We start from the raw sequence: 24921 nt of genomic DNA, 5'->3' as shown, positions 1-24921 counted from the left end.
CAAGTAACTATTAGCGATTAAATGTGTCCTCGGCATGTTACCCATCCTCGACTTGAACAAGAAGAGAACACGCAAACTCAACACAGTAAGGGCTTGAGAAGAACCAGGGCTCCAACCTGGGACCTTCCTGCTGTCAAACAACAGAGACACCCACTGGCCCACCGTGCTACTCCTCCTCTCCGTTACTTTTAACAGACATATTGAGCACCTGATAAATTGGCAGATGAGTATGTGGTTGTCTAAAATGACAAGATTCCACACCAGGGTACACACACACACACACACACACACACACACTAAGTGATGCCAGGATGGATGAGAAAGCTCCAGAGTGGAAAACACCAAAGGAAGAAGGCTTAAAAGATTTGTATTGATTTGGGTATTTCCAACCGTTGGTGAGTGCGCGGGAGGGTGAGTGGCGGTGGTGGGCGGGGCCGCTTTGGTCCTTTGACTTCCTGACACCCATCATCATCATCATCATCATGGCCATCGTTTTCATTGTACACATCAGGCTGTATGAGTTCATATGACTGAAAAAGCATTAGCCACAGAGATTACATGAGTATACTTTCATCTGCACCACTTTATCGGATTTAATGGGAAACCAAATGAAATAACACAATAAAGATAACGATAAAGCGGAGTAATTTTTTATTTATTTATTATTTCTTTTTACTGTGGGATGATTTAAGTGCTCTGTTCTGTACTCAGCTCTGTCTGGAGCCTGAAAAAGGCAGATATATTTATGTAATGCAACGGCGTATTAGGGCCACAGAATAAAGTCTTAATTCACGAGAATAAAGTCATAATATTCCAACCTGCCTTATGATATTCGGATTCATATGATAAACTAGAGAAACCACAGAACCGATAATCCTGCAGTCGACCAGTTCCAGCAATTTCCCGCTCCACAAAAGCAGCCATTTCCTCCAAGTCCAAGTCAAAAATTGTCCCGCGACCCAACCCAGTCTTTGGGAAATTCTGATGTAGAGCGTGCTAAGACGCGTTAAAGGTGTAATTAAACATCACTTTTATTCAACAAAATATTGAACAACGAGAATTTTGCCGTGTAAAAAAATGAATGTGAAGTTTTTGCTTTGCATTCTTAAAGGTCTTTCGTGGTCAGTCCATCTAAACCTTCACTCTTTATTTAATTAAGGTCTGAAGTCAGTTGTATCTTTTTTGTGTGGTGGTTTTGACTAGATTTCATTTGTCTGCAAATAAATCCTTTGCAATAGTCTTATTGTAACTTATCTCGTAGATTATCTCGTAGAGCTTTTACAAACATTCCTCCTTACAAGTACCAAATATGATGAATATTTGTGTGTCTCTTAGAGTCAGAAACAGAACTTTATTCATCTCTAGAGGGAAACTGGAAAAAGAGTGAGCACTTTATTTGATTCAGGTGGGTTTTCATAACAACTATCAGCAGTTAGATGCTTTAAAAGAAAAATGACAGCAGCTTATGAAAGGAAAAGACAACATTTCCAGCCTACAACATGGGCTCTAAGGGAAGTCCGTCTCTGTTTTCATCACATTCGGCATCACTTCCAGCTCCATCTTTAAGGTTCTGGGTAACAGCACCCCCTGGTGGTACAGCATTCTTATGCTTTACTTTGAAAATGTCCCATCTCTCAGGCAGCAGGCCCTTGTTGAACAGAACCAAAGCCAGTGCAGAAAAAGCTAGGATGGTTATCAGAGTAAACAGCATGGAGAATGTTCTGACCGCAAATGTTTGGACGTAGACGCCGTCCTCCAGTGTGCAACCGGGAAGGCAAAGAACAACAGGAAGACCTACAGTGTTCTCTCCTAACAGAATCCTCACAATCAGCCCTACGATGTAACCCACCGCACCACCGTACGCGTTTGTCACTTTGAAGAAGAGCACACAAACCAGCTGGGGGAACATAAGCGTGTAGGCAATGTCTGCTCCAAGAATCCAGAGGAGGAGGACGCTTTTAGTGAAGAACGTTATGGATGTTCCAGCGATGCCCACAACCACGATTGAGATCCGAATCACCCACTGCATTTCACGATCTGAGGCCTGGGGACACAAAATGAGACGTGTCATTATATTCATTCATGTTCCTGTGCTCTCCTCAAGAAAACTGATGTAGTATTTAATGTATTTTAATTTGCATTGAATGAAAAGGTTAAACGAGCTATAGCTAAGAAATTCATTGTATAAAAATCCCAACATGACCATGATGTGTCATTAGAGAGAGGGAAACACTGACACTGGCTTCACTGCTAAAAAAATGGTGCAGCCACTTAAATTTACAATTTAAATATTCATTTGCAGGCCACAAACTCAAACTTTGGTCTGTGGCTCCACCCACCTAACAATGCATCTTGTAGCACTTTGACAACCAGGTTACCAGCATGGTTAATCAAAACCTGCAGCTATGGGTCAGAAATGCCTCAGCACCAGTGGAGAAGAGAAGCCACGCACACATGGAGCGAATGCAAGGTTTATTGTAATCCTTTTTAAAGCTAAAGGGTGAAGTTCCCTCCACAGATTTACAGCAATCAACCCGAGACCACATCTCCACAGTCCACATGCCACTGAGCTGCTGCCATCAGCAGAGTCCTGCAGTCCTCACCTGTTTGCGCAGAATGTTCTTGTAGATGTTTAACGAGAAGATAGAAGTTACAGATAACAGTGCTGAGTCTGTGGAGGACATGACGGCTGCAGCGATGGCTCCAATTCCAATGATTGAGATGAAAGACGGAGTGAGGTACTGCAGAGTCAGAGGAAGGACCATCGACTGCTCGCCACGTTCATAAGGAGACAGAGAGCCGTACATCGTCAGGTTCCAGTCTGGACAAGAGATATGACAGTTCCACTTTTGAAACATGAACGTCCTTAACAACACTCCAACAAAAACACTGGCTCTCCTGTCATGTTAAAGGTTTTGCTGTGAACTGTATATAAAAATGGACGTTGTCTCCTGTTGAAAAGGATGGAAGTAGCAGTTAGCCACCAGAGGGCAACTGCTGGTTGCAGGAAGAACTGCTTGAATAGAAGTCTTTGGGAAAATTAGCTTCTTCTCAACATTTGCCTGAGGAGTTAATGTCTCAATCTCTAGTTTTAGCATTTTCCCATTTAGAGGAAAATTACAATAAAGCATGGTACATGTGAATGGACACCAGTTTGACTGACAGCTGGTATCATCCAGTAAGTGCGTTGTTGCAGGTGACGTCTGTGAACGTACAGTTTTTTGGTGCTGGTCAAATCAAGAATCTTGAGGCTTCACATGGGATTCCATTATTGCAACTAATAGACAAAATCCATTTTAGGCACATTCTATGGGTTTTGCTATCTAATGCAGTTTCAGATACCAGGTTCTATTTAAGTATTCTGGAAGGTGTCACATTGAGCCAGCACATACCCTAAAACTGACCAAGCTACATGGAACTCATGGGAGTGTGCTTGTTTCTCCAGTGACCTCTGTGTTAAACTTCTGTCGTCTCTTGAATGTAATTCCCACCTGTGGAGGCAGCGACAGCTCCGATCAAGACTGGAGGGATTCCCAGTATTAAAACTATAATGGCAGCAACATAGCAGGTTAACTGGGCTGTCCGTGATGAGGTGGCAGACAGCGTCCTCTGGTGGAAGCCCTGAAATGAAAGATTGCCAAGAGACTGGAGACAAAAGCAGAGTAGGAGGAGGATGAAGACAAAGAGAGAATGTAGCAACTTTTATACAGTATATATAGATATACATATACATATCTATATCTATCGATATGTATATATATATACATACACACATATATGTATATATGTGTGTGTGTACATATATATATATGTTTACACACACTCAGTAAGCAGCTTGTTCAGATTGAGGAGAATATGTCACTCCTAAATATTTGCGGTGTACCACAAAGTTCAGTTTTGGGCCCAATTGTTTTTGTCAGTGTCACTTATTCTTCAATATTTGACTCATGGCACTGAGGTTTTTTGCGTCACATGTAGTCTGATCCCAGGGACATCAAGAGCTTAGGTGAACTAGTAAAAATACATCGAACGTTCATGCCCTGTACGTGAAAGTGGTTTGCAACCGATGATGATTATCAATATTCAGCTTACCAACAATAAGAAGTCATCAATCCACTTCCAGACCTTGTCTTTCTCCAGAGAGCCAACCCAGGGTTCATGAAGCGTGTTGTTAAAAGCTGTCTCAGCGATGTTTAAAGACGTATCGTTGAGCAGAAGGAAGGGGACGCACAGCCACTGGTAACACACGTAGAGATCATCAAACTTAAGATATTAAGGCTAGGATATTACAGGATGATCCCAACTATCGCCCTATGTCAGCTGAGATTGGCACACCCTCATGTGGAGGATAAAGCAGTAGCAGATGGATGTACATGCATCCAGGGTCACATGTCTGGGATGCAGGGGCTAAGAAGGTCATCCCAGTTTGACCAGGGTCTGAACAGGGTTTCTCCCTGGAATTGGCTCCAACCCCCATGTCAAGCATAAACCAGTAGAAAATGCATTCATGCATAAAATTAGGTTATTTTATTTTACTTTATCAAACCTCTCTTGGAAATGATGCATATAGTGATTTAAAAAGTGGGCCCCTTTACAGAAAGTATGGGACGTACCCCTGTGGAAAATAAACAGAATATCTTGAACACATGTGCTAGAGTAGCCTCACCAAACTGACAACAATGAGACACAGCTGGATGATGTCAGTGAAGGCCACTGAGTAAAGGCCTCCTAACAAAGTGTAGATAATGGCCACAGCTGATGAGATGCACACAGAATAAGCAAAGTGCAAGTCCAGGATCACAGTCATGGTTAATCCTGTTGGACAAAAAAACACAAAAAGGCAAACACAGTTAAACTTTCATGAGCACCATGGGGCGCCATTTGTTAAGTTCCTCATTCTGAATTGAACAGTTACATTTTGCCACATTTAACTCAAACAATGACAAAATAAATGGAGTAAATTTACAAAATTATACACAACTTAGTTATATGCTAAACCTTTATATCTAAATGTTAAATATTTGAAAAATACGCACATGAGCCAGACTCAGGCCTGCCCACTCCAAACATGTCCCCTCACTCCACACCCACTAACATTTTTAGTTGGTTTAGCTGGCATTATTGGCTGCAGGGGACTTGGATCCCCCTCACTCATGACCATGGCTAATCATGACACACCTATGGGCAGCATTCTGTTCCCTCTGTGGGGCTCTGTGCTGAGCACTTGGGCTCTTGGATGTTCTGTGGGGCTCTGTGTCAGGGTACAGACCTGGCAAACCCTTGGACCTCTGGCCCATACCTATGCTTGGGGTATCGGCCCCTGGACGGCTCAGGGTCTGCCCATCTCCTGTCCCCTGGAGGTTCCCCTGGTTGGAGGGGCCTATACAGATCTCTACATATTCCGTCTCGGGGGGACTTGTGGTTAGCGTGAGTGTGTGAAGCTAAGGTAGAGCATACAGCTGTTGTGCCAGGGTACAGACATGGCGGACCTTAGTATAATGTTACCAGAGTGTTTTCAATTTGTCATGTAGCTGAGTTTACCTAAGCCAAGCAGAGTGCATGCCACCCACATGACATCCATGAGCAGAGCAGGCAGCACCAGAGAAGCACTCAGTACGTTGCCATAATTGATCTGGAATGGGTCCATCATGGTGACGTACTTCATGTCCCTCATTGGCTTGGCAAAGAATAGACCACCTTGTTCAGAGGATGAGATCAGTCAGTCAGTCATCATCTAACCGCTTTATCCTCCACCAGAGGGTTGCGGGGGGTGCTGTGCCAATCTCAGCTACATCGGGCGATAGGCGGGGTACACCCTGGACAGTTCGCCAGTCCATCGCAGGGCCACACACACCTAGAGACAAACAACCATTCACTCTCACACTCACTCCTATGGTCAATTTAGAGTGTCCAATTTACCTATTCCCCACATTGCATGTTTTTGGACTGTGGGAGGAAGCCGGAGTACCCGGAGAGAACCCACGCACACACGGGGAGAACATGCAAACTCCATGCAGAAAGGCCCTTGTTCCAACCGGGGCTCGAACCCGGGTCTTCTCGCTGCAAGGCGAGAGTGCTAACCACTACACCACCGTGTGGCCCCAGAGGATGAGATATTAAATATAATTACTGTATATATTACTGAATCAGTAACATAGCAAATTCTGTGAGGGTAGTTTCCACCCGCTCTACTCGCCTCGCCTCGCCATGGCACGGTTAAGTTACTTTTTTTATTACCTGGTCTGGCAAGGTTCCAAGCTGAGTAGGTACTGCCAGCCACTGAGTGCCGTCACAGGAGGAGACTTCCAAAACAACAGGTGCGAGTATTGTACAGGTTTAAATGACATACACCTCAGCAGTCTTACATTACTCTGAACAACTCTTACATTACAGTGTCACCACAAGACTTCAGTCACTTACATTTACAAAGTATATCCAACAAATAAATGATGTTTGTCTCTATATGTATCTGTCCAGGGTGTGACCCCACCTTTCGCCGTACTTCAGCAGAGATTGGCACAGCGCCCCCTTGACCCTCATGTGGGGGATAAAGTGGTAAAAGATGGATGAATGGATTAACTATAATGTAGCTGCTTACTAAAAGTGAATTATTATTGTTTTAAGGGAGAAGAATGAAAACAGAACAAAGGATTCAACACGAGAGATTTCTAGATCATCAGTCTTACCCAGTATGAAGGACAGAGATTGATGTACAGGCATTAGAGCCCAGATCAAGCCCATCTTAGGAGTGTAAACTGCCTCAGTCACACCCAGGATAAAGCCACCTCCTACCCATGTCGCTGCAGAAAAACACATGTTAAAATTCCTTTAAAAAAGACAGTTGTTTTGCTCGATTTTGAGTAGAATATTATGAAAGGTATGTATGTGAGAGCCTTATTTTACTTCAACTTTACTCTTTTGTTACTCTTTAAAACACTCTTTAGTTTGTGTTTTGTGTTTTGATAATTAATTTTGATAATTAATTTGACACATCTATGATTACAATACCTGATCATGGGTTTTTCAGACCCACTGATCTACACTGATCTACTCACCTGTCATGGTGAAAATCCCAACCAGCAAGTTAATATTTCTGTCTCCAAGCAGGACCACTTCAGTCCTGTTTCCTCTGCTGGTCTTCTCAGCCTTCTTGGCCTTCCAGGCAGCTAAAATCCCTGTGACCAGGATTAAGATGTAAAACACAACGACTGCAACCACACCAGCAATGTTCAGAGCCATGGTGTTTGTGGAGCTCCTGCACTGAAATGCAGCCAGACTCAGTGGTTTTATAGTCAGTCAAAAAAATGCACCCATACAAAGCACAAGAACAAGATTTTCCAGTGACGTATGTCAGAAGTGAAAAGTATCAAAGTAGCTATACCATATACCATATATAATTGAATGAAATATAACGAAAGTATATAATGAAAATTTCCATGATTACAATTTTAGTTACATTTCAAAAATCTATGCAAAAGCTCGGATTTATCAAATAGTTTTTTTCATGTCAACATCCTCCTTCTAAAGCCAATACTTGTGATTGGCTCTGTCAAGGTATCTTTATTGTCCCAAAGCAGGGAAAATAGGTTTGCAGCCAGGAAGACGCACACACACAGATATTCAGACATAATACACAGATGGACAACAACAGATAATCATGAGCAGATTAAAAGAACCAAATCATAATATATAAATAAATAAGCAGCATGGATGCATAAAGTGCAAAAGTGTAGGTGCAAGGTGCCCAAACAGGTTTCCCCGGCCTGAACAATCTACCAATAAACATGAGCACCGGGCAATTATAAATCAATGATAAATGATCTGCTATAGCACCTGAATGGCAGAGGGGACAAAGGAAACCTTAAATCTCTTAGTCCAAAGAGTAGCAAGACCGGCTGCAGACCTGCACTGTCAGGACCCTTCGTTGCAGACCTGCACTGTGAGGTCTCCTGCACTATCAGGACCGGAAGTTGATTCGAAGCCTTTCAAAATAAGCAGGACCCTTCTGTATAAACAGAAGGGTCCTGCAGCCAGACCCCTCTCAAGAGTAGGCACCTTCCACCGACGGCAACAGTACAAATTCAGACTGAAGAGGGTGACCTGCACAGTCTAAAATCAAAGAAGAGCTTTCTGCACACTTGTCTACTATACAGGTCAGTAAGCTGGACTTGACTCCTCCCGGTAACCTTACTGGCCACTTCAACAAGGTTACCAAGCCTGTTTCTATTGGCCAAGGTCAGGTTTCCATACCAATACAGAACATAAAAACCGATTCAATAAAACTTCTATAAAAAAGGGTCATCATCTCTGAGCAGACATTAAAAGATGACATTTTCCTCAAAAAATAGAGCCGTTGCTGAACTTTCTTTGTTGTGGAGGCAACCAGACCCCTATCATCACAATCAGGCACCTTCAGGTATTTATAGCTGTTCACCAGACTGAAATAGGGTGCACCTGCACAGTCTAATTGAAACTGAACTTCCTAAACTGAACTTCCTAAAACTGTCCATCATATCTTTTGTTTTGGACACATTTAGTTGTAAAGTAATGGGGAGAGACAGCATCCTTCAGGAGAACCCAGAGGAGGACTGAAGCTGATTTGAAAAGCTGTCATTTACCCTCACACACTGGGACCTGTCGGTCAAGAAGTCCAGTATCCAACCAACAAGATTAAAATCCAGTTTAAAAAGACTTAGCTTCTCTGCTAACATATGTGGCTGGATAGTGTTAAAAGCAGATGAGAAATCTATAAACAACAGTCTTGCCTGAGCTTTTGATCCCTCAAGGTGGCGATACAGAAGATGTGACAGCGTGACAGTGGCGTCCTCCACACCTCTACTAGGCCTGTATGCAAATTGTAGGGGGTCCAATAATTCCTCTACCTGCGATAAAACTTCACTTTTAATGAGCTTCTCCAATGTCTTCATAACTAAAGATGTCAACGCCACAGGCCGGAAATCATTAAGTGTTGAAGGCTTCTTTATCTTTGCGACAGGGACGATAGTGGAATGTTTCCATAACTTAGGGACCTTTTGTTGCTCAAGGGAAAGTGTAAGGGAAAGGTATTTCAACTCATCCACCTTCGCTACCTGAAAGTGGATGAGTCGCCTCTAAAGCCTGCCCCACAGTAGAGGATTAATCTGACTAGATTTGAAAAACATGGGAGACCACAGACACAGCAGAACCGTTTCCTGGTCAACTCGCTCTCAATGGTTACTGCGGGGTTCTGCTCACACCCCCAAATGCTGTTCAGTCAAACTAAATATCAAACATGTTTTTATGGCATGATTAAAATCTGTGTCTGTTAATCCCTCACACTACAGATTAATTTGGTCAGTTATCTGTTCAGAAGGGCCAGATCCGGACCGAAATCTGTGGGGCAGGCACAAAAAGCCTCAGGCAGTTAGCTCACATGCTGTCTGAGTAAGTGAATAGTTGTTATGTCAATACTTAAATCTGTGTAAGTGTATGTATGCTGTATGCTCGGTATTTGCCTTACACAAAGGTAACAATCATGGGATGTGTATGAATGAGCCTCGAGGGATCATTAAGAGATCCAAGAACACATGTAAGACATGCTAGCTCAGACCCACAGACATCGCGAACAGAAACAATCAAACATCCAAATATCTGACGGTGTACATTAAAAATATGGACAGAGAGATGTAACTGCACAACTCAAAACCTGTTAGATTTGATAGCTCAAGGACTTTACAACAGTTAATTCATTGATTAGCAATCAAACACCAAATTGTCCACCTGTTATTTTGATATAAACATTGCTTGAATAAAAAAAGTTCTTAGGTGTTAATATTTATTTGCTCCCTCATAACAGGAAACAGATTGTCACAAGAATGTGTCATTCATGATCAAAACCTACACCCCAGCCCGCCCACTTCGCTCTGCATCGGCAAACCGACTCGCTGCCCCCTCACTGAGAGGATCACAGAGGCATTCGCAGAACTCGAGACTGTTCACTGTCCTCGCTCCCAAAAACACAGTTCTTCCGACTCTACCTCGACTAAGACGACGACAAAAAAAACAACCAAAAAAACTTAGTTTTGTTATATTTAAATATTTGTACCCAAATGTTTAAATGCACTTATTGTAAGTCACTTTGGATAAAAGCGTCTGCTAAATGACATGTAATGTAATAATGCAATATTGGCGATAGTTAATGAGGTCAGTGGGGGCCAAACCAGCCTTTTCAGGGATGCGGGGAACAGAGGCAGTTTTCAGGCTGATGGGTACAATACCGAGTTGGAGAGATGAATTAACCATGTCCTGAATGTGACAGCAGACCGAGGGAAGGCAGGCTCTGACCCCGGCTTGGCTTGCTGTCGGTTAAAGCCTCCTGCCGCAGCCGGTTTTGACCATCAACATGACTGCTGCAGCTGCCCTCGTCGCCGCTTGGGAAGGCTTTTCTGACTTGTTTTGAAGTGTCACGCAACTCTTCCCTCTTTTTGAAAAAATACAGTAAATCTAACTGTCTTTTTGACATGTTTGCGTTGAAATGGTAAACTTTTTTTCCCTCTCTGCTTGCTCCTCAGATGCGGCGAATTTCAAAAGTTAATTTTCTTTCTGTGTCAGGGGCGTGGTTTGTTGGCCCAGCTTTTCAGTGCGTCAAAAGATCTCCGACTCTTTCAAATGACGTTAAATCTTAATAAACATGAAATTCTTGGCTCAAAGCACTGCTGTGGTTTGATCTTCTCTCAGGGTGTTGCTGTCTGCCTCCTGCAGCTGCCCACTTTCCAGTTTCATGTCAAAGGTTTAAGTACTGACACTGAAGGCATTTAAACAAAGTTCCTTGGTTGGAGTTTGTAAAACTGTCCAAACTTTGACAGAAATGGTCATTTTAACAGTGACTGCATATCAGCTAGATTTTGAAATTAGCCTCTCACTGCGGCTGCTTCTTTGTCCCATCAGGATGTTGTGGAGGGCGTGTGTGTATCAGTTGTCAGTTTCCATTCATCAAGTTTGATTAAAGTGTCAGTCATTAATCATGTGGTTTTAATTAGAAGAGAAAGGACAGACACCATGCACATGTGTGGTGGTATGAGGCAACACTTACTTAGTTTGTTTGACTGCACCCCAGCCCCTCTGGCATATTAGCCAATCACTGCGCTTACCGAGGAGAGAAAAGTAGCGTCCCTCCTCCTGATCTCTCGCTCCCAGGTCCTTGTATGTGCCGCTTGCATCCGAGCACAGATTCGGCGTCTTCACCGCGGTCGAGCCAATCGGTCGGGGCTGTGTTTATTGCTGCAACCAGAGCATTGTCTGCTGGTTGTGTGCTGCATGGTGGCTGCCTTCCCTGCCACGCCTGATTTCTTCACCCCTCTCCCTCTTTGGAAGGGATGCCAATGCACCCAGACTCATAACTGGAACTGGAACGCTAAGGCTAACGCTGAGGCTAACGCCAACGCTAAGTGTAAACTTCTTTTCCTTCCTCCATCTCACCCTGTTCTCTGTATCCCCCTCTCTCACACCAACTAACTTCATGTCCTCTGGGTCAGTCGGTTTCTCTGTTTCCTCTTGATAGTGTTCATGGTTGAAATGTTGACTCACAGGTGTATGTGCTCATGAAGAAAGACATCACTTTCTGTGCAAGTGGTTTCAAAGTGGGAAAGTCTGCTTCAGAAACCAAACTCCAGAAGTAGCCAACACCTGCTCTGAGTTCAACTTGGAGAATGTTACTTGTTTGCAGCTCAATTATTTCACTCTCCAGAGCAGCGCTGTGTGATGGTTGGCGTGAGGGGGAAGGTTAGAATTAGCACTCAGCTCGTTCACAGGAATTCACAAGAGTAATTTCACTGGAAACGTTCTACTTGCTCTACCGATTTGACAGCATTTTCTGGCACAGGAGTGAAGTCAGAGCCGGTTTTATGGGGAGGTGAATCAGGTGAGGATTGAAACCAGGTGTGCCTCATTGCCCTTGTCAGAAGTGAGTTAACTCCTCCTCCGCAGGAAAACACAGAAAAAGAGACAGAGACAGAAAAAGGGGAAGACAAGTACACAAAACATAACACAAACACAACCCAGGCCATAACACTTCTTTCTCTTCCCATTTTGTTTTCTATGTTTAAGGCCATTAAACTTTCTCTGCTAGCTTCAAAGAAGTTGCTGCCATTTCAAATGTTATTAGTGACACTGGGCCACACAGTTGGTGTAGTGGTAACTTAGCACTCTTGCATTTACAGCAGGGCCTTTCTGCCCTTCTGCATGGAATTTGCATGTTCTCCCCGTGTGTGCGTGGGTTTTCTCTGGCTTCCTCCCACTGTCCAAAAACATGCAATATGGAGAATAGGTCAAATGTTTAGGTTAGCTCCCTGTTCTCTGGCAACAGATGGTTCTGCCCTGTTTTGCACATTAGGGTTTGTTTCTATGCGTGGTCCTGTGACGTGACTCCGCCTATCGCCCATGTCAGCTGACAGTGGCACGGCACTCCCCGTGACCCTCCTGTGGAGGATAAAGCGGTAGAAGATGGACGGATGGATTACTGACAATGATTCGTCCATAGGAACTCTTGTTTGGAGATTTTCCACAGCACATTGCGAGCACCACTCGTGAAAGGAAGAGGGCTAAATATGAACAGCTACGGTGACCAACTGTCGAGAGCAGGGCTGGAAGGTGAGGTGCATGCCCACTGATTTTTGGAGCATTCACCTTAAATAGTCCATCTTTACATCACTGAAGATGCGTTCAGGTGCATCAGTAAAATGTGTTTTTGACATTTTTGACAGTGTAAATATAAAGTGAAGTGGCTCTGACACACACGCATGCCCACATGTGTGTTTATATACAGTATACTGAACATATATAAACTGTTCTGTCTTTGGAGGTTCTTACTCATCCAGGTCATTGGTCATTGTCATCTTCACTAGTTAAGCTGTGACACTGTCAGTGTCAGAGTACTTGTTTACACAGTCCTCACTGCATTTAATCTATACAGATTATTCCCTCCCTGAGGCATGTGTTACTTTGCTTGCATCACGCTGTAAACAAAGAGAATTCATTAAGTCATTGAGACATAGTAAACAGTGATTAGAGAGTAATAGGTATCCAGTTATAGGAATGAAAGTAAACATCCACAACATGCACTATGTCCATAGTTCCAGTTTCCAGTTTATATGAATACTGCTGTACAAATAAACTTGCCTTATTTCCTCCTTCACAACATCCATGAACCTTCTCTGTGGTCTTCCTCTTTTGCTCCTGCTGCCCGGCAGTTCCATCTTCAACATCCTTTGTCCAATATAATCACTGTCCCTCCTCTGCTTGTGACCGAACCATCACAACCTTGACTCTCTTACGTTACTTTCCAAACCCTGAGCTGTCCCTGGAATGAGCTAATTTCTAATCCTGTCCATCCTGGTCATCTTCAGCTCAGACACCTCCAGCTCCAGCACTTTGCTGTCTTTCTGTCACACATCACCCCTGACATCCTCCTCTTCCCCTCTCTTGTGTACTGCACATTGCTTTAGAAGGTTAACCCCAGGTATTTCAACTCATCCACCTTCGCTACCTGAAAGTGGATGAGTCGCCTCTAAAGCCTGCCCCACAGTAGAGGATTAATCTGACTAGATTTGAAAAACATGGGAGACCACAGACACAGCAGAACCGTTTCCTGGTCAACTCGCTCTCAATGGTTACTGCGGGGTTCCGCTCACTCCCCCAAATGCTGTTCAGTCAAACTAAATATCAAACATGTTTTTATGACATGATTAAAATCTGTGTCTGTTAATCCCTCACACTACAGGTTAATTTGGTCAGATAATCTGTTCAGAAGGGCCAGATCCGGACCGAAATCTGTGGGGCAGGCACAAAAAGCCTCAGGCAGTTAGCTCACATGCTGTCTGAGTAAGTGAATAGTTGTTATGTCAATACTTAAATCTGTGTAAGTGTATGTATGCTGTATGCTCGGTATTTGCCTTACACAAAGGTAACAATCATGGGATGTGTATGAATGAGCCTCGAGGGATCATTAAGAGATCCAAGAACACATGTAAGACATGCTAGCTCAGACCCACAGACATCGCGAACAGAAACAATCAAACATCCAAACATCTGACGGTGTACATTACAACACATTCACACGTGTTCTGCATTCATTCATTGTCTACGTGAGGGTGCTGGAGTTCATCCCAGCTGACACAGGGCAAAAGGCAGAGTCACACCCTGGACAGGGTGAACCGTGAGCACTACAGCTGGTCCTTCACCTCAGCCATCATTGCCGAGAAAATAAATCATTGCGGAAAAAAAGCAACAGTACGATGGAAAACTTTTAACAACTGCAATTCTTTAGTTAACGATTTTAATAACAAAGAAGTCAACAAATAGACCATAACATCAATAACATTCTCTGCAACAAGATACATTCTCAAAATATACTTCATAAAACTGGAGACCATTATGACTACATAGTTGAAATTAAACAAACATACACAGTGCAAAAATAGCTAACATCTGGAAATATGAAATGAGGTCACCCTGTGACAACGAGGCTCATTTCATCAGCATGGACAGCGCTATGAAATCACGGCGCACAACAAACCATACAGATATTGACAAATTCATTCATGAGCATCCTCAAACTACAATACAATTTCAAATGCACAAGCTGATAATACAATACATCAGCTCTGGGATCCCACCTCGGCCGGCGTGTGTCGGCCCTCACTTGCGCCGCGCGGCATAGTACACTGGCGACCGGGAATCCTTCTGCGCATTCTCGTTTTTTTGTATGTGTATGTGTTTTTTTTCCTTTTCCCTAATAGGAGTGTCAGTGCCACTCAATATACTGTAATGCAGTGCATATTGTAATGAAACGTCAAATGGATGAAGTACCCAGTATCTCTCTCTCTCTCTCTCTCTCTCCCTCTCTCCCTCTCTCTCCCTCCCTTGCCTTAAGGGCTGAATACTTTACAGAATCATCGATACATCTTGTTCCTCTTGTGTCACGCTGTCAACAAAGTCATTGAGTCATTGAGTCATTAACTCATTAAGACATATTAAATAGTGATAGATATGATGAATAGCCCCTTTGTTACTTTCACAACATTCCAATCTGGAGGAATGAGGAAAAAGTCGCTGATGACTACATAGTTCCAGTTTTATTGTGAGAACATATACGGTAAATATTTGTGTCAGAAAAACAGCTACAAGAGCAGAACAACTGTAGTAATGACAGAGGTATAAAATCCATCATGAAGATGTGGGAAAGAGTTATTGAAGCTTGTTTAAGGTGTATGCTTCCTCTAGGGGACATTATTAGAAAGCATAACATACACTTTCATTGTTATGCAGATGACACACAGCTATATTTATCGATGAGGCCGGATGAAATAAATCAGGTTGTTCAACTCCAGGAATGTCTCAGAGACATTAAGTCCTGGATGACCTGTAACTTTCTACTTTTAAACTCAGAAAAAACTGAGGTCATTATACTCGGCCCTAAACACCTCAGAGAAAAACTTTCCGATCACATTGTCACTTTAGATGACATCACCCTGGCTTCCAGTTCCACTGTGAGGAACCTTGGAGTTACTTTTGACCAGGAAATGTCTTTTGATTCACACATAAAACTCATTTCCAGGCTTCCGGTCATGGCGGCATGCTGATGAGACGCGTGTAAGACTGCTCTGCTACTCAAATCCTTAAAATCCTTTCTAAAAGCAAAATTCGTATGAATCAAACGGCCCGACAACTACACCAGTACTAAAAAATAATACCGATGCCACCTAAGAAGACGAATCGTGGCCAGATACATCAATCCAGCCTGACCAACTTTGCAACGTCAACCGCTAAAGATAAACTAACTGCTAGCAACATGAATCCTACCGCGGACACTGGCGCCACCACTAGCGTTGACTGCCAGAAGCAGTCGGAGGCGGATATTACTACCAACGAGGAGTCCGGTACCACTTTGACAACTATACTAACGGCTATTAATAACATGAAGTCTGAGTTCTCATCCAAATTTGATGGTATCCTCACTGCCATCGAAAATGTGAAGAAGGACTTGACAGACTGCTCACGAAGAGTCACACAGGCAGAGGCGAGGATTTCGACAACAGAAGATGATACAACTGAGCTACAAGAGAAGGTGAAAAATCTAGAGAGGAAAAATAAAGACCTCGAAGAGAAAGTACTGGACCTGGAGACCCGGTCACGTCGCTCCAATGTAAGGCTTGTTAATTTACCTGAGGGCGCAGAAGGTGTAGACACCTGTGGCTTCCTGGAGAGCTGGATACCGGAGGCGCTGGAGCTGACTCCGCTCCGGGGGACAATCACGGTGGAAAGAGCACACAGGCTTGGACCAAAACGACAACATGGGTCTAATTCTGCATCGAGGACCCTTATAATGAAGTTCTTGAATTATAAGGATAAGGAAGCGGTGATGAGAGCGGCCAGGGCAAAACGGCAGATCCTCTACAAAAACCAGCCGGTGAGATTCTACAATGACATGACAGCGGAGACGCACAAGAAGATGAAGGAGTTTGAGGAGGCGAGGCGACAACTACGATCACTTGGGCTCCGGTACGGCATGATCCCTCCGGCTCGGCTTATAGTGACCTACAACGATCGCTCCCACATCTTCAACAACGCAGACGAAGCCGAACATTTTATTAAGAAAATCCAGTCGGATAAGGAACAGAACTGAGGTACTGAGGAGTAGAGGACCATAAGACATGCAAATTAAGTCGCTGTTGATACATTACTCTGTTATCCTGTATTTGTAGAGACAGAAGTGGAGGGCAAAGTTAAAATTGTTTAATTTGATACACTGTTCTGAGTACCCTCCCTCACCTGTCTATCGATAAGAAACGATTTATTTAATATATATTACTTAATTCAGGAGACCACATATAGGTATGTTTTTCATTTGTTGGGTTGCTCTAAAACAATTATCTGAATGATAGTAGCAGAGCAGTTAGGTATATTCAGTTTCTCTTTTTTTTTTTTCCTCTTAAATTATTTTGACTATTATTATTATTATGCATCAGCATGGTTATACTGTTCCTCACATTGTGTGGACCAGCTTTTTGCTTTCTGGAGGTCCAATATTTGAAGGGGGTGGGGGGGCACCTGGAGGAATGACTCTCAGGTGTATGTTAATGGCCAGGGGAAAGTATTTCGTTCTTGGTTCCTTTCCCTCTGTATTTGGGCTGAAATTACTTAAAATGTTGGGGAAACTCAAAGTCATTTATCTCAATGTCTGTTGAACTAAAGGTTAAAATTACATCCTGGAATTGCAGAGGGCTACAAAAAACAAAAAAGGTCAAACAAGTTATGAACAGGATTAAAGTATTACAATCTAACATAGTATTTCTTCAAGAAACTCACTTAACACTTGGAGATGAGCTCAAAGTGAGGAGGAGGTGGAAAGGAAACATTTTGTCAGCCCCCTTCACCTCTCAGGCAAGGGGTGTCATGATCTTGGTTCATGATTCTATTCCTTTACAGATTCACAAAGTTATTAGGGACAAGGCAGGACGGTACCTGATTATTCAAGGGAAAATTCTCAGGGAACAATTAATTCTGGTAAATATTTATGCCCCAAATACAGATGAGCCAAAATTTTTCCAAGACTTATTTCTAATTATTGCTTCTTTACCTGGTGCTTGTATTATGGCGGGCGACTTCAATTGTACATTAGACCCTTGGAAAGACAAAAGTTCAGGAATGGATCGATCACATTCGGGAAGCAGGAGTGTCATTCATTATTTCATGAAAGAAATGAATTTGATCGATGTGTGGAGGGAAGACAATCCCAATGATAAAAAATACTCATGCTTTTCTAGTACACATCAGTCATATTCCCGTATAGACTTCTTCCTGATTTCAGCAAAAAATGCAATACTCCTGTCAGACCATGCCCCAAACTCTTTAATCTACTGTGATCCCAAATTGACTTGTGATCGTCCTAAATGGAGATTTAAAACGAAATGGCTTGCGGATACAGGCTTTGTTACCTTTCTTGACGAACAGATTAAATTCTATTTTGAAACAAATACAACAGAGACCTCAGGAAGTATCAGATGGGAAGCATTTAAGGCATTTATTAGAGGACAAATAATTAATATCACTAGCTCTAAAGCTAAGGAAACGTATAAGAAGACAAAATCACTAGAAACAAAAATAAAGAAATTAGAAGAAGAATACTATCAATCAGGATCTCAAGGTACTCACCAAGAACTACTTCTACTAAGAACGCAATATAATGAAATATCTTCAACAAAAGCTTTATCAGGTCTACTACGACTTAAACAGACATTCTATGACCAAGGTGAAAAACCTGGCAGGGTGCTAGCATGGCGCATCAAGCAAATGCAGAATGAAAGGCTAATAACTTCATTGAAAAATGGTAATAATGAAACTATTGTGGACCCAATTGAAATAAATGAAACCTTCAAGAATTTTTTTGAAAATCTGTATAGCTCAGAAATAGGTTTAAATACTTTAGAACTAAATAATTTTTTGGATCATATTCATATTCCCAGAATATCAGAAGAAATTAAAGAAGAACTAGAAAAAGATATAACTTTAATGGAATTATCTGTTGCCATTGACAATATCAAAGGAGGGAAAACCCCAGGGCCAGATGGAATACCTATTGAAATTTATAAAATGTTTAAACATAGACTTATGCCACCACTATTAGAAATGTTCATGGAATCTTTTCGAAATGGAATTCTCCCAATATCCTTAAGAGGAGCTCTAATCACTTTGTTGCCAAAACCTGGTAAACCAAATAACAATTGTGAAAATTTTAGGCCAATCAGTCTTTTAAATGTGGATTTAAAAATTTTGAGTAAGATAATAGCCAGGAGACTTGAGAAAATTATTCCAAATATTATTGACAAAGATCAAAATGGCTTTGTAAAAAATAGGCAAGGCTTCTTTAATGTTAGGAGAATACTAAATATATTGTTTGAAGAAAAGGGGGCAGCAGATACAGCATTACTGTCATTAGACGCGGAAAAAGCGTTTGACAGAGTGGAATGGTCCTATCTATTTGAGATCCTTACACGTTTTGGTTTTGGAGAAAATTTTAATAAGTGGATAAAACTACTTTATACAGAACCATATGCTGAAATCATAACTAATCGTAATATATCCAGATCTTTTAAAATACAAAGAGGATGTAGGCAAGGAGATCCCTTATCTCCCTTGCTGTTTATAATGTCTATAGAACCACTGGCAATAGCTATACGAATGCACCAAAACATAACAGGCATATTAGTTGGGCAACAGGAGCACCGTCTAGCTCTATTTGTGGATGACATAATAATTTTTCTGAAAAAGATGGAAACATCCATTCCTGAATTATTAGAACTCATCAATATATTTGGAAAAATCTCAGGATATAAATTAAACAAATCCAAATCATCAATTATGTTTCTAAACCAACTAGAAAGTAAAAACCCTCCTAATGTAGCTACTCAATTTAAAATTGTGGATTGCTTCACATACTTGGGTATCCAAATTGTCCCAAAACTTAAACATATTATAGCATGTAATTATGAACCATTAATGCAAGAAATTTCAAAATCACTGGATAGGTGGACACATATACCAATATCACTAATAGGTAAAATAAATATCCTTAAAATGAATATACTGCCTAAACTGTTGTATCTGTTTCAAAATCTTCCACTTCCTCCTCCAAGTAACCTGTTCACTCAACTAAAAAGATTGTTTATCAGATTTTTGTGGAATAATAAACGTCCCCGAACACGACTATCACTACTGTACTTACCTTTTGACAGAGGGGGACTGAAATGTCCCAACCCACTCTGGTACTATTGGGCAGCACAACTGAGAACATTGCTATTCTACTTCACAGAAAGAGATGCTCCTTTCTGGAAAGAAATGGAGGAACTCCAGCTAAGTCTGCCCCTCCCTACATACCTATATTCAGCAAGCACTAAAATCCTTAAAAAGACTACAAAAAATCCTATTGTGAAAAACATGATTGTAGTGTGGCATCAAGTTAAAAAATATCTTAAAGAAACGTCCTCTCTCTCTGTCTTCAGCCCAATATGGAGGAATGACTCCTTCCCACCAGGAAAAGCAGACGGGGGATTTAAATCTTGGGTCATGAAGGGGCTGGGGAAAATAGGAGATCTGTACAATGTGCAAAAGGTGCTGATGTCATTTGAAGAAATAGTTGATAAATTTCATATACCCCGTAATCATTTTTTCAAATATCTACAGTTAAAAAATTTCATTAGAACACAACAAAATCAAACATTAGATATCCCTGAAATGTCTGTTATGGAGAAACTAATGAATACGAATTGTTTAGGGAGGGGTCTAATTTCCAAAATGTATAAATGTCTGGTGGATGGATGTACAGAAACATCTATGGGACGGCTGGGGGCATGGAGAGAGGATCTACAGGAAAACATCTCGGTGGTTGAGTGGGAAGAGGCTTGTGCTAAAGAACAATCAAGAACTACTAACACCCGCCTAAAATTACTGCAATATAATTGGTTGATGCGATCGTATATAACTCCAGAAAAGCTAAATAAATATAATAGTGCTATTCCTGATGTTTGTATCAAATGTGAGAGGGAAAAGGGGACATTTTTCCATTGTATTTGGCAATGTACAGACATACAAAAATTCTGGCAAGAAGTAAAACAATATATTCAAAATATTTTACATATTCAACTACCTTTAATCCCACAGCTGTTTATATTAGGTTTGTACCCAGAGAATTTGAAAATAAAAAAAAATAAACGATTATTTATAGATTTGAGTATATTAATTGCAAAAAGAATAATAGCTCTATCCTGGAAAAATACCAGAAGACCAGGAATCAGCAGGTGGTTTACTGAGCTATCTACCACTCTGCCCTTAGAGAAAATCACCTTCACACTAAAACAACAAGAGCATCATTTCCATCACATCTGGGACCCTTTTATTTCTTATATATCACGAACAGATTTGCCACATGTGATGGAAGAACCTGGAGACGTGTGAACAGTGGCCCTCTGTAATATTCAATTATACAGTAATGTTTGTTGTTTTTTGTTGTTGTTTACGCCTATATAATGGACTATAACTATTTAGTTCCCCAACCAAAAATTGGAACAATTGGGATGGGATGGGGTGCGGTTGACATGTTTGTTCAATACATGTGATTGTATTTCTTTATGTTGTGAAAAACAATAAAAAGAATGTTGGCAAAAAAAAAAAAACTCATTTCCAGACCAGCCTTCTTCCACCTGCGGAACATTATGAAAATTAGAAACATTCTGTCTTTACAGGATGCTGAAAAACTAGTTCATGCTTTTGTTAAATCTAGATTAGATTAGTGTAACTCCTTTATTATCAGGATGTTCCAACAGGTCTGTTAGAACCCTTCAGTTCATTCAAAATGCAGCAGCACGAGTTCTGACAGGAACTAGAAAGAGAGACCATATAACTCCAGTGTTAGCTTCTCTACACTGGCTCCCCGTACAGTTTAGAATTCAATTTAAAATCCTCCTCCTCACGTACAAAGCACTTAATGCTCAGGCCCCTTCATACCTGAAAGACCTAGTCTTACCTTATCACCCTAACAGACCACTTAGGTCACACAATACAGGTTTACTTGTGGTTTCCAGAGTCTGTAAGAGTAGAATGGGAGGCAGAGCCTTTAGTTACCAGGCTCCTCCTCTCCAGGCTCCTCCTCTTCTGTGGAACCAGCTCCCAATGTTTGGCAGGCAGAGACTCTCTTAAAACTTTCCTTTTTGATAAAGCTTATAGTTAAAGCTGGTACAGGGAAACCTGGACCATCTCTTAGTTATGCTGCTATAGAACTAAACTGCTGGGGGATTTTCCTGTGGTACACGCACATTCACTCTCTCACACTCAGGATATGATTATGACTTTTTATATGTCATTAACCTTGTCTCTTTCTCTCCCTAGTTTGTGTCTTTCCTTCCTTCCCTCTCTCTCTCTCTGTATTCTCATCATGCAGGTTGCAGGATCAAGATCCAGTTTTCGAGGCTACGCTTATCATCACCATTATTATTATGTTGTAATTAAAAAGTCGATATCAGTAACTGTATAAACTTGTAACCTGATACAGTGGTTGTGTATCTGCTGCTTGTCTCCCTTTCTCTCTTCTGTCTCTACCTCATCTCCCTCTTGTCCTTTCTCTCCCCCCATTTTCTGTCCCCCACCTCTCCGCTGTCCCCGCACATCTCTGAGCCTGGTTCTGTCAGAGATTTCTTCCTGTTAAGAGGGAGTTTTTTCTCTCCACTGATGCCTAGTGTTTGCTCATTGTGTGAACTGCTGTGTTTCTCTGCTCTCTTTGATGTTGTCTATGTGCAGTGCCTTGAGATAATGTATGTTATGATTTGGTGCTATACAATTAAAATTGAATTGAATTGAATTGAATTGAGAAAAGTGAAAATCTGAGAGATGTAACTGCACAACTCAAAACCTGTTAGATTTAATAACTCAAGGACTTTACAACAGTTAATTCATTGATTAGCAATCAAACACCAAATTGTCCACCTGTTATTTTGATATAAACATTGCTTGAATAAAAAAAAGTTCTTAGGTGTTAATATTTATTTGCTCCCTCATAACAGGAAACAGATTGTCACAAGAATGTGTCATTTTGTGATTGGGGAAACACTGACAGACTTTTTCACATTTAGGGTCCAAACTACGGATAAATTAATCAAGAAAATGCTTGACAGATCAACCAGTCAATAAGTGTTAAAAGTCACATGATGCTTTTTTCTTAAAGCATTTGGAACTGCATTGAATGTTGCTGTGGCCGATCGAAGTATGGATGAGCATCAGTAACATTAACAAACTTCAAATTTAGTTCCAGTCGCTCTCTATTAGATGTGTAAACAAGCAAAGATTTGCCACCTTAGCTCAAAAACGCTTGGTCAGTGTTCTACCTACAACTTTGTCTCTGCTGCCCCCACGTGGCTGAATAAGGCAAGTGCAAATAATTCTCACAAATTAAATCCATGAGCTATTACATTTTGAAGGCTGTGGTTCTCAAACGTTTGCACCAAGTACCACCTGATTTATACATCCATCCATTATCTACCGCTTTATCCTCCACTGTATGGTCGCGGGGGGTGCTGTGCCAATCTCAGCTGACATAGGGTGATAGGCGGGGTCACACCCTGGACAGTTTGCTGGTTTATACAGTAGAAGAGTTATTCTGATTGTCCTCCAAGCTCACTTTACACTGATAGATGTTCTTACAAGAACTCTTAGAAATGGTCCAGTTGCTTGCAGTGTTGTCCTGTGGGGCAACTGGGACATTCCATAGTGCCCAGTAAAAATGCTTGGTTTCGCCACTAAATATCGTTTTTTTTTTTTTTGTGAGAGTCAGACAACACTACTGTCACTCAACTCACCATCACGTCTTGCTCCAAACGCTCATGAGACTTCAAAGTTATTGCAGGAGGACGACATGGCAGAATTTGGAGTCACCTGAGAAAAAATGGCGGCAATTATTTACCTCCAGATTGCAGAGGTTTTAAAGTCTTCAAAAATGTTCTACCACAGTCGAATAAACGTTGTGACATAAGGGGAACATACGTAAGGAAAGTCAAACTTTTGTTCCCAGAACTTTCCCAGGATCCAAAAATTGTTAGCTAGCACATAGCATGTAAGTAAGAATAACCAACAACAGAGGAATATGCTGTTTTAACAGTTAATGGATATGTATTACAGTTAATTGGAGTTCAAAGTTCAAAATTAAAAGATGCAGGCTCCCCCTTGGGGCTACTTGACCTGTACTGGAACAGTTGAGACCTGACCTCACTAAAATGTATGTGTATTTTATTTTCTAAGAATAACTACTGTAACCTTTCTTTAGTGGTGGGGGAGAGTCAGTGGCTCTTATTTTGAAAACCAGGGTGAAAGGAAATGAGGATGTGCAAGAAAAGCTAAGTGACCGCGAGTATGAAGAACATAAAATCTGGTCTGCTGGTCCATGCGAGGAATGAAAATGAAAGATGTGTCTTTTATTTTTCAAGAATAACCACTAAAATAAAAATGTGTATTTTGTTTTGTAAAAACAACTACGATTGAAGGAATGTGAATATATGTTTTTATTTAAAATTAGCCAGACTGTAGAAAAATATCCACCCATTTTGTGATGGTGCATTGAATTTAAATCTGAAGTTAGAACTGGGCGTGACGTTGCCTCTCGGGTTAGTCATTGTTGAAAATACAGTCGATAACAACGAAACAAACAAAAACTGAACACTACTATGTTTAAGACTGTGTTTGTACAAGTGGCAGCCATCTTGGAATCCAACTGGAAGACTAAGAAATTCTGACTTCTGGTATTGCTAACAGATACGATTGCGTTGTGGCACAGCTGTTTATATCAGATATCTCTAATTCCAGTTTCAGATATAATACATAGCATAACTTATTTCTGACCATCATCATAATTCAAGTTCAAGATATCTTTAATTATCCTCGATTTAGGATTGATTAATAATGTAATGATTAAGCTTCAAGTGTAAATTTTCTGTAGTAAGCAGGTGAGATTCAAGTGAGGTAGAACATTTTGTAGTCAGACAGGGTCAAAATCAACATCATTCATAACTAAAACGAGGCATATTAAGTTTATGTAACTTGTGCTGTTTAACATACTAATATAGTCATATTTTTAATATCTTTGTCATTGCAGAAAAAAACAACAATCTATGAGTGGCTTCCTGATTGGAACACCATCACGTACACCACAGCAAGCATCCGTCTCGACCGATAGCATCCTTAACATGCTAGTCACTGACATGAGGCCTCTGTCAATGGTCGAAGATGACGGCTTCGAGACGATGTTTCACACCTTGAATCCTGGTTACACTCTTCCCTCAAGGAAGCTTACGGAGAGAAAATATGAACAGACATTCAATGAAGTGAACAAACTTGCTCTCGTTT

At 41.3% G+C, this 24921-nt stretch overlaps 1 protein-coding gene across 1 annotated transcript; it reads right to left on the bottom strand.

Moving 5' to 3' along the window:
* Positions 1–647: 647 nt before the first annotated feature.
* LOC122771256 (high affinity choline transporter 1-like) lies at positions 648–7280 on the bottom strand. The gene is made up of 9 exons (XM_044028707.1): positions 7056–7280; positions 6687–6800; positions 5542–5697; positions 4667–4815; positions 4093–4236; positions 3492–3621; positions 2604–2821; positions 1473–2044; positions 648–864 (listed from the first exon to the last, which is right to left on the bottom strand). The coding sequence occupies exons 1-8, from the start codon at positions 7237–7239 to the stop codon at positions 1493–1495; spliced, it is 1647 nt and encodes a 548-aa protein (XP_043884642.1). The 5' UTR covers positions 7240–7280; the 3' UTR covers positions 648–864; positions 1473–1492.
* Between the last annotated feature and the right edge of the window lie 17641 nt (positions 7281–24921).

This window comes from Solea senegalensis, linkage group LG6 (genome assembly GCF_019176455.1).
Source record: "Solea senegalensis isolate Sse05_10M linkage group LG6, IFAPA_SoseM_1, whole genome shotgun sequence".
Lineage (NCBI taxonomy): Eukaryota > Metazoa > Chordata > Actinopteri > Pleuronectiformes > Soleidae > Solea > Solea senegalensis.
The sequence above is the reverse complement of the archived record's forward strand: the minus strand, read 5'-3'. Positions and strand labels throughout refer to the sequence as shown.

Coding starts and splice junctions, on each gene's coding strand:
- LOC122771256 (XM_044028707.1), bottom strand. CDS start 7,239: ATGGCTCTGAACATTGCTGGTGTGGTTGCAGTCGTTGTGTTTTACATC. Junction 5,698..6,686: donor ATCTCTGTCCTTCATACTGG/GTAAGACTGATG, acceptor CCTCTGAACAAG/GTGGTCTATTCTTTGCCAAG. Junction 2,045..2,603: donor AGAACATTCTGCGCAAACAG/GTGAGGACTGCA, acceptor TTGTGTCCCCAG/GCCTCAGATCGTGAAATGCA.